Raw genomic sequence first — 10000 nt, 5'->3', positions numbered from 1 at the left:
TCATTATGTATAAACTTGCCACCCGTCCGCCCAACGCAGCTGACCCAAGTGGTGGAAGTGAGGGACTTCTTAAGATCAAGCGAGCTTTTGGGATTTTGATCCTTGTGGGCATTACTTGGGTATTTGGTTTCTTTGCAATTGCCGATGCCCGCCTCGTATTCCATTACTTATTTGCAATCTGCAACAGTCTTCAAGGCTTTGCAATCTTCGTTTTTTATTGCGTCATACAAAGAAAAGTGCGCGAATGTTGGTGGGCCCTTCTGACGTGTAACTTGCGCAGTCTAAAGAAGTCCAAGTCCTTGTTCACAGACTCGAACTATGATCGCAGGCGCCTGTCCTCGGCCAGCAGAGCGCAGTTGGATACAATGCGCCCCAGAGTTAACACGGCGATGTCGCAGGTCAGTTGAATGTCCTTCGTTGATCTGATGTGGACAGCCATTCGCTTTTGGTGGTGTTACTGTATCTTTAATGTTAACAATTTAACTCAGTTGGCGTTGTGTTAATCATTTCGCGATTATTCCAGCCAAGTTTTTGGGCATGGAAAGTATACCAGCTGTTCCAGATTGCCGTATACATTATTGGTACAGCGCATTTTCACGTGACGTCACGGCAGCCTTTTTGTTCCATAACAAAGAAACGGCGGCCATGTTGGTGTTCCAAACTAATCCTCTTAGCATACTTAATTTGCGCCTCTTTCATCCTCGTCGCCTCGTGCTGTTGCGCTAAATGAGTAGTAGCCATCCACATATATTTTTATCATTGATTTCTACTAGCTTTAGTGTGTCGTGAGTCCCTCGAATGCAGTTCCATGTATTCGTGTCCTCCTCTTCCCTCCCTCCTCAGGCTTCTTTTATCCACTTAACCACACCTCTTCCCACCCCAATAAGGCGGTCTAGTTTCGAATTCACCAAGAGCCCTGGATTAAACTGCAAAATACGCATTCATACGACGGAACATCGACCCAAGGAGTACCAGCAAAAACTTTCGCACCTCTTTGTGGTGTTTTATTGCGATTTTTCAAGCCGAGGATAATGCTGTACAGGGCGTTTTTCATTTATTTATTTATTTATTTACTTACTTATTTATTTGGGTCCACCGTTATTGGTGAATTCGAACTTGTGTTAGAGGTCAGGTCGCAGTTGTTCAAACAATGAATGATAGCGCTATCCTCCGGATAAATCACTTTCCAGTGGATGTCATAGCGAAACCAATTGCGCTATCCAATGGACAGTGATTTATCAGGTGGACAGCTTTATCCACTTTTTGAACAACTGCGGCTTTTTAACAAGACTTTTTTTGTTCATTAAAATAATGTAAAATTCCTTTTTGCAGGTGCAAATTACGTTACCACGTGACCCACAGAATCCCCCTCCCGATGTGGTTCGGGATTGCCCTCACCATAGCAACGTAGTGTACGAGGACGACTGCCCTTATCCAAGCTTAAAAATTGAGTCAGTTGATTACCAACTGAATGAAATGAGCGGAAGCCAAACAATAGAGATGAGTGATTCTTGGGACTATCATTCAATGCGCGTCTCCTATCGCGCAGATTCCAGGTCGCCGAGCTTAAGATCCCACGGAATGAACCTCGCTCCTTCCCATAATTCTAGTGTGCAAGCATCTCCTGCAAGCTCAGCACATTCCTCGCCGAAAATATTGAGGTCGCCTCGAATCTTTCCACTACAAACACGCCAAGCACCTCGCGAAAGCACGCCTCGTCAAGATTATCCTTTAAAAGAGACTTTAAAAAGAACTGCGTCGCACACACCCGAAGCTACGACGAGACCAGCAAACCGCTCGTTACTCAGGAGAACAAAATCAGCTAGCCTTTCTCTGGAAGATCTACGATTCAGTGCTGATTTTAGCGTAAGCAGTGATCAAACGTCATGGGAGTCATTAAGTTCAGAAGCAGCGACCCCAACGAAGAAACAGCTTCTTGGTGTTCCATTTGGTGAGTGTGAACGCTGAAGTGTAGTAAAGTTTGTTATGAGCTATCCTTGAGTTAATATTTCAAAGGCTCAAAATCGAACTGGAGTTAATTTCATGTCTGTGCCATGAGTTGTGACGGAAACTAATCGCAAAGAAGAAAACACCAGTCAAGTCCCATTCTGAAGCATTGAAATGACATCGGGCAGTCGTTAATAATGGGAAATGCATGTTGTTTCTTTGTCTTTTAATTAAGAAATATTGATCCAGTCGAGAAGCTTATGACTGGTATCTCAATTAAAGTGATTGTCTCCTTAGACCCAGATAGTCCTATTGTACTCTTTCCCGTGTAAATTCAAGGGCTGAAATATCCAACTGTGACGTAATCGCAGATAATCGCACATCGATTCGCTCAGTTGACAATAGCGACTTAACGTTAGGGAGCTTACGAAACGAGGACGACGACGGCTACGAGGACTTTATTTAAAAATACGAGTTCGCGTTATTTATATCGCTGCGAAACTATTTCATGTCGTTTCGCGTTAAAAATGTGTAGTAACTGTTGAGGAATTAAACTGGTACGAGTGGGTTGGAAGCGTAGAGAGAGAACTGAAAATTCATCGTCATGTGCTAACGTCCTCCACAAAACCTTGAATTTGGTCATTTCACGTCGTCATTTAGGAGATGACGGCAAAGAAATGTACCAAAATGTATAACGCACGGGCAGAGCGTGCAGAACCATTGTTTTTGCTCACTAGACCTATTGTTTTGTAGCGTCGTCGTTGCCGTCGGCGTCGTCGTTTCGAAAGTTCCCTAATGTACGACGGCGACGTCGACGTCGACGGAATATAACTTTGCACTGTCGTAAGTCTTTCGCGATTATTCCTTGTAGAGTAGGGACGAAGTATCCTAAAAATAAACTGGTTCGAGCTATTTCTGAGTAAAAATGATTGGTTCACATTTGAATGCTCTAGTTGTTGCGAAACCTCAAATTTGATTTGATTTCTCGTTGTTAGAGCGAGTTTCAATCGAGTGTCGTAAAACCAAAACCAAAGTAATTACTTTGGCCAATCAAAAAGGACGGAGACAATCCGGTAAACCAATCAAAACTCGAAGTAATTACACGTAGCCGACACAAAGCGCGGGAAAATGTGCACGCGCGAGCCACGATTGGTTGAAAAAGTGGCGCGAGAACTTTGAACTAATCACTGAGTGAAGTAATGCAAAACCAAAGCAATTTGCTAATTACTTTCGACACGATTACTTTTCCACAAATGAGAAGTGTTTGAGTCAGATATTCCAAAACATGGCTTCCGTCCAGTCCAACATCGTGATCCAATTTCGACCAGTCATTTTTGGCTGCTTGGTTAGCTCGTGAATGATATAAAGTTGTGAAAGTCATCATGTGATCGACAATCCCCTTAGCGTGTTTTGACAGCTTCGGCACGGTCAACGCACTTGTAAGGTCACGTTTTTAATCTTTTCCATGACTATAGCCATTTCATCCAACCTTCATAACAGTGTTCAAACTGAGCAGGACTTAAGAAACAGAAGTTGCCGTTTTGTCCTTAAAAGGTTTCCTTTGGACAAATGATTTGTTACTTTCGCGTTTTGGATATGCAGAAGCGAATATAACTACTTTAACGGCCAGTTTGGACGTCAAAAGGTTAATTAATGGCTACACCAAGCTACTCTAAAATCCGAGGGTAAAGAAAGAGAAAGATGTAAGAAGAGAAGATATAAGATATATTTCAGTGAGTGATTAACCCATTGGCACTCAGGGGTTCCCTGGCCGGTTTAGGCCGGTTTGGGCATCAACGTGTAAATGCAGAGTCTTTTGTTTTCCTCATTAAATGCTGTTCTTTGGTCTGTTTGCAGGTGAACAAATCGTTGGACCGATTAGAGGCTCGATCAGGGGCTTTGTGGGATACGTGGAAACGACTGTTGAAAACTTCGACCTGCTGATTGACTTACAGCGGCTGAGGTCTCAGTCTTCTCCCGCTCATCCGGACGACCAAGTCTAAACTTGAAACAAAACATTGTGCCAAAAGATAGCCGCTGCCATGATGCGGATACACAATACGAGAGAAATCTCCTGTCCTACCAATACCCACCCACCCCCTGTGCGTCAGCGCCACCAAACCGAAAGAGATTTTGTATTCAATGGCTCGTCTCGGAATTCGAGATGATAACTGCATGGCGAGGTTTTAATTGAATATGAGAGGATTCAGCGAACGATATTTGCTGAGAGAATGTGCACATGGCAACAGTGTGAGTTGTACAAAACGGATGTTGTTGGATTTTGTTTCTCCATTTGAGATTGAAGGAAATTTGATATTTTGTCTGTTGAAGTTGTTTTACGAGATTTAAAAGAAAATCTCGGGGCTCCTTAAAGAAAGACGTTTTAAATAATCATCATATTGATGTTGGACTCGGAGCCAATCCACGAAAGCACTCCATGGCTTTCTGACAATGCAGGCAGATTGGAAAAGCTGACAGTGTGTAGGCCATGTGAAGCGCTGTTTTCACAAAAAGACTTCTCATATGAACAAAGAAAGTTGAACTGAGCTCTGCAATAAACCGTTAAGCTTTTTATGCTCATAATTTTAAAGTGCACCTAAACTCAAATATTTTTCGTTCCTAATATTAATCTCCCCATCCAAAGGAAACATATGTCAGCATTGTTACCAAGAATTTCGCTTTTTCTGTGCCTTGTAATCTACGTAAACTTGACAGATCTCAGTAGCAGCAATTTGGACCTATGGCCGTGATGCGAAAGGCATGGGTCTATTTTTTGCAATGCAAAGCAGTTTGTGACGTAAAATCGAAAGCAGCTCCTTCGTGGGTCCAAATTACAGCCAGCTTTGACAACTTTAAGCGTCTTGCTGGCAGATAAAAAGCGAAATTTTGAGGGAACAATGGTAAAACATGTTTCCTTTCGGTGGGGAGATAAATAATGTAGACGAAAGATTTTTTAGTTTAGGTGATGCGTTTCAGGTGGTATATATGAACGACTAGAAGTGGCAACTCGTTGCACTTTTTTAGAGGCGAGGTTTTACCTGAATAATCCCCGGAAATTCAGCTGGTTTGAATCGGGGGACGAAATGATGCCGATATTTAATACATGCCTCTAGCTAGAACTGTGTCGAGGAACTTTAAGGCCTTTTTTGAATAGTTCAATTTATAACCTGCCGAAAGCCAAGCCACACACATGAATGTACCTTCGGAAGAAAGCGGGAAAGCACACCTCTTGGTGAAGCTTGGTGATACTTTGAATCTTTTATACAGAATACTGTCAGCAGAATTGCCCGATCAGCCAGCTCGCACATTACCTAAGATTTATCAGTAAATACCAAACCAGCGAGTTTTTTCAACACTTTTTTCTCTACTTGCACCAACACTCGGGAGAAAACTTGTTCAAACTGTTACTGCTACAAAAAAGAAATAAGATCCATTTTGCAAGCAACTTCCGCTGTGCTGGTCACATGAAGGAGCTTGTCCCTGCTTCCTCCGGCTTAGCATGTGTCTTTTTGCTCGACTAAACGTATTCAAAATGCTCAGACACTATATTTTTTTAATTCGTTTAGGTAATATGAAGAAATAAAATTCAGTGTAGGGATGAGAAACTCTATTTATTGTCGTTTTCGCGAAACGTATCCTCGTGAGGACTTAAGTTTTAAAATTCCATTCAAACAAGAGTCCATATTACCCAAGAGTAAGAATCTGGTACCAGGTTTGTCCCCATCAGCGTCTATTATTAAACGATGATTCGCGGGAAAATGAACAATTAATAGACCAAATCCGCTAACTCAATGCTGTACCCAATTCAAATCTCCCGGGCTTAAGATTCAATGAACATTTAAATGATATGGAAATATTTGGAACAAAAAGTGTTTTATTCCTAAAGGGTGTGAATTGGTTACAACATTGAGACTGAGATTGAGATTGAGACCAGGCCAATTTGGGTAAATATTACTCTTGGGTGATTGTCTTGATCCAAGAGTACGAGGTAAGAGAGCGAATCCCTGTGTCCCATGGTAATTATTTGAAATCTATTTTTAGATCGCGCCCGTGCTGCAAAAGGTTATTTTTATCTGTTGTTACCATGACAGCGCGGTCCACTTGCAAACCAACTGGCTAATAAGGTGTCGTCTTTGAAATAACCACGAAGTGTGATGCGGGACTAAAAATAGATCTCATATAACTTTCATCGGAATAAGGCCAAGTATGGGGAATTCGCTCTCTTCATATTCACTTGTTCCAACTAACTGTTCACTTTCCTCTGCCGTCAGTCACGTGGGATTTGATTTTTTATTTCCTTATTTTCTCTGCTACCACAAGTCCTGGGACATGGTGTCCTAAATTAACGATAACAATAAACTCAAAGCAAATTACGAATTAACGATAGTTGTTAGTTCCGAGAAGAGATCGTGTTGCGCGCGGAGAATTCACAGCGCCCCTCCCCATTCTCCGCGCGGCTTCGAGGCTCGTTACTTTGCCTCTCGCGCAAACAACACCACCCGCTACACAGGTTAAAAGAAATGATTCCCATCAGTATGCTCACGTTGTCATCAAAACCTCAAATTTGGTGATTTCACATTGTTACGCACCGGACGTCCTGGTATAGAGGCATTCTCTTTCCCAGAGTGCGCTTTTCTTTTGGTCAGCTTCAAAGAGCGTGCTAGAACAAGGATTCTGGCCACAGCCGAAAATACGCGCAGTCGCGGTAATGATTTAATGTTGTCATCGTCGACGACCCTATTGTTTCAAATTACTGAGAATGCGCAGAAAACCGGAAGTTCGTGATTCGCGGACTTCGAAAATACTCTATTATACTAATGCCGGATATCACGTGAATCTTCTGATTGGTGCCAAGCTTCAAGTACACCAAACAGGATGACTCGAGTTTGTGAAACAGAAATGAATTGTTCTCTTTAGCAAACCGAATTGGGAAATTTAAAATCCGTTATTTTTGGTGAATGAAAATCGCCCCTTTGTTACTTTCTTTTAGCTGTCCAAACCAGGCTTCCTCAGGTACAAGACGAATTAAATAAGTCTCAGAGTCTTACGCTTTCATATATGAAAAAAAAAATGTAACTAGCATGAATCTCTATAGTTACCGCTACGTTATTTAATGCTTGACGGCTTTGCAGTCCTTCAGTCGGAAAAAGTAGCCTCGTTTCGGAGAACTGTTGAAGTAACGGACGCCTCTGTAGGTGCCATCCGTGCCCAGTTTATTATCAGCTGACAACTCTACACCTGCTATAAGATGAGGGTCATCAGCTGGCATTTGTGGCAAGTGCCCCACCCATCTCAGACTTCCGGTTATCAAGGACTTTTTCCCGGAAAGGCGGCAGGCCACGGTCGAGCCAATCAATTTGGCGAATCGTTTGTCTGTTGGAGGCGGCTTGGCGGGGATAACCTTCTTAGCGACTTGTGGTGGTTTCTTTTCGACCACATTGTGCGGTTTGGATTTCAAACCAGATGGCGTTTTAGTTTTGTCGCCTAGCACATCTGCTTTCGGCTTCATTTTCTCCGTTTTCTGGACCGCGGAAGGTTTGGACACTATTTCGCGCTTGTCGGGAGATGCATTGCTTTCCCCACTCTCTCCTCCCTCACCTGACATTTCGTCAACTTTGATCCCCACAGTTGATCCGTCTTCTCGAGAATTTTCGTCTTCAAGTAACTGATCTTCAAGAGAAATCCTGGTCCTTGAAAAGAGGAGTTCAGAAATAGAGATCAGTCCATAGCATCTTTCTCAAAACACAGAAAAGAACTAACCACACACTGGCGTACAATTTGGACATGACTATTTTCAGGAACTCATCAAGGGGACCTTCTATCTTCCATACTTGGCCCATTAGTCAACCCTTTTCAGAGTAGATTTATTTATAGCACTCCTCCCTTGGGAGATTCAACACACCCACTGCTGTAAAAGCCAATCAAAACAGAGCTATCTCAGCGTCAAGGGAAATGGGATGCTGCTTTTTTTTTTTTTAGAACAGAATAGAATTTTGTTTGCTCAGTTCATAGTTAATGTACAACTTAGATGATACAAACAAATAAATAGATAAAATAATCATAACTGCAAAATTAATTGATTAAATACTTGAGTCTAAGAGATAAATAAACTGGTAGGCTTTCGAGTTAGTCCCTAGCCATATCGAGTTGATTTTTTTTCTGTAGTTTAGGGAAATAATGAAGAAATAATAAAATGAAAATAGAAGCAAAGATGACTATAATCTTTAAATTATAAGTAAACGATTAGTGCTGGTTCAACAACAAGAAGTGCTTTTATTTGTTTTAAATCTTGAAGAGGGTATGTTTTTAACATCTTCAGAAATTTTTTACCATAGAACAGTAGCTTCGCGGGAAAAACCTGTTTCCTCTCCCCTCCTCCCCACCCCCCCCCCCAAAAAAAATTTTAAAAAAATAAAGAAATAATAATAATAACGGTAGTCAAGGAATGAATGGAGATAGAGGCTTTCCTTGATGAGCTCCTGGTATTTTCGTACTTTTCTTTATCAAGATAGTGCCACAAGGACAACCACATAGCCGGGTAAGTCATGATCAGTCTTATCACTAAGCAATTAAATATTCCTTGTCTTCCGCAGATTTAAGCAGAAGCCCATTACCCTGGAAGTAGGATATTTGTTCGAGAAATAACCGAATTTGAATGAATTGCCAGGAAAAGATAAAACTTGAACGTCACCACTCGCGTCCTCCACATAATTAAATTAAGGAAATGACACAAACAGCGGTGATAAACATTGTATTCCAACGATTTTTTATAAAACTTTGCGTTTCGTATGCTAGTCAACATACATTTTCAAAAGTGACCGTTACAATTTTTGAAAACTATTTAACAATTATTCGCCTCAGGCTCAGTGATTATCGGTGGATATTCACCGAGAAGAGGTCGAGGAGAATATTCACCTATAATCACTGAGCCTGAGGCGAATAATTGTTTTAGTATAAATACACAGGTGATTATTTCAAAAAAGAGAAAAAAACACTTCAACATTTCATCTTCACTTACAGTGGCAAAACGACTACTGGCAGCCATTTTGTCCATCGAGGTGATTATCGGCTGATAATCCGAGATAGCGAGCCAATGATTTTGTAAATCACCTGTGTGTTTATACTAAATATATATATATATATATATATTATATATATATATATATATATCGTAAACATTAGGGGTCTGGAACCTAGACTGAGAAAAATGATCGGCAGCAGTACTTGTCTAGACATAATAAGGAGTAATAGCTAAAACAGCAATAACTTCTCACTACTAACATTGACATTAAGGGAAGGCTTTAGCTCTAAAAAAGTGCGTTGGAATAGTTTATCACCGCTGTTTGTGTTATTTTCTTAATCAAGCTACGATGGCCTAAGAACAAGAGTTTAAATTAAGGAAATTAAGAAACGGCGACGGCATCGGCAACGACCACTCCACAAAGCAATAATTTCATTGGTTAGTAGAGGAAAAATAATCGTGCTGCACGTGCAGCAAAATTGAATTTTAGCGCATTTGGTAGTTTGCATAACAACAACGCGAATCACCAAATTTGAAGTTCTGATGACAGCGCGTGCGCAGAAATGTAAACCTTTTATTCTCTATAGATGGTTTTTAATCACGTGATGAGACGGCCATGTTGGTGCGCATAGCAATAGCAAATTGTGGCTCATGTTTTGCATAACAACAGAGTCAAATTCCCAAAAGACTTTTTTCTCTATTGTTCTGTGCACCAACGTGGCTGCTGTGACGTCACGTGAAAACCATCTATAGTCCACTTTACAGTTGTGTGCTTAGTTACCTGGCCTATGAATAAAATTGAGTGTAGAGTTGACTTCGCTTTGATAGAAACCTCATTGCTTTTCTTACGTAAATTCAAACTAATTAGCATGAGAACAACATCATTAACATAAGAAAAGCAGTGAGGTCTGTATCATAACAACGTCATCTCCAGCCTCAGGTTCATTTAAAGGCCCGGTAACCAAGGTCTATTGTCACTCTGAATCCCGGCCTCACGTACCAGCTTTATTTTTAGGGCACTTACCCATATTG

At 41.2% G+C, this 10000-nt stretch overlaps 2 protein-coding genes across 3 annotated transcripts in view; one reads left to right on the top strand and one right to left on the bottom strand.

Moving 5' to 3' along the window:
• The window catches only part of LOC138023752 (uncharacterized), a 47256-nt gene extending 41704 nt beyond the window's left edge, over positions 1-5552 (top strand). For both annotated transcript variants that reach the window (XM_068870816.1, XM_068870817.1), the window contains exons 19-21: positions 1-398; positions 1333-1951; positions 3805-5552. The exon at positions 1-398 is cut by the window's left edge and continues 86 nt beyond it. In XM_068870816.1, coding sequence (XP_068726917.1) covers positions 1-398; positions 1333-1951; positions 3805-3950 — 1163 coding nt within the window. In that variant the 3' untranslated portion in view covers positions 3951-5552. The remainder of the gene's footprint in view (positions 399-1332; positions 1952-3804) is intronic.
• A 657-nt stretch (positions 5553-6209) lies between these two features.
• The window catches only part of LOC138023753 (carboxypeptidase D-like), a 22174-nt gene continuing 18383 nt past the window's right edge, over positions 6210-10000 (bottom strand). Inside the window, exon 6 of the mRNA XM_068870818.1 lies at positions 6210-7637. Within this exon, the coding sequence (XP_068726919.1) occupies positions 7058-7637 (580 nt within the window). The 3' untranslated portion in view covers positions 6210-7057. The remainder of the gene's footprint in view (positions 7638-10000) is intronic.

This window comes from Montipora capricornis, chromosome 11 (assembly GCF_036669925.1).
Source record: "Montipora capricornis isolate CH-2021 chromosome 11, ASM3666992v2, whole genome shotgun sequence".
NCBI lineage: Eukaryota > Metazoa > Cnidaria > Anthozoa > Scleractinia > Acroporidae > Montipora > Montipora capricornis.
The sequence above is the reverse complement of the archived record's forward strand: the minus strand, read 5'-3'. Positions and strand labels throughout refer to the sequence as shown.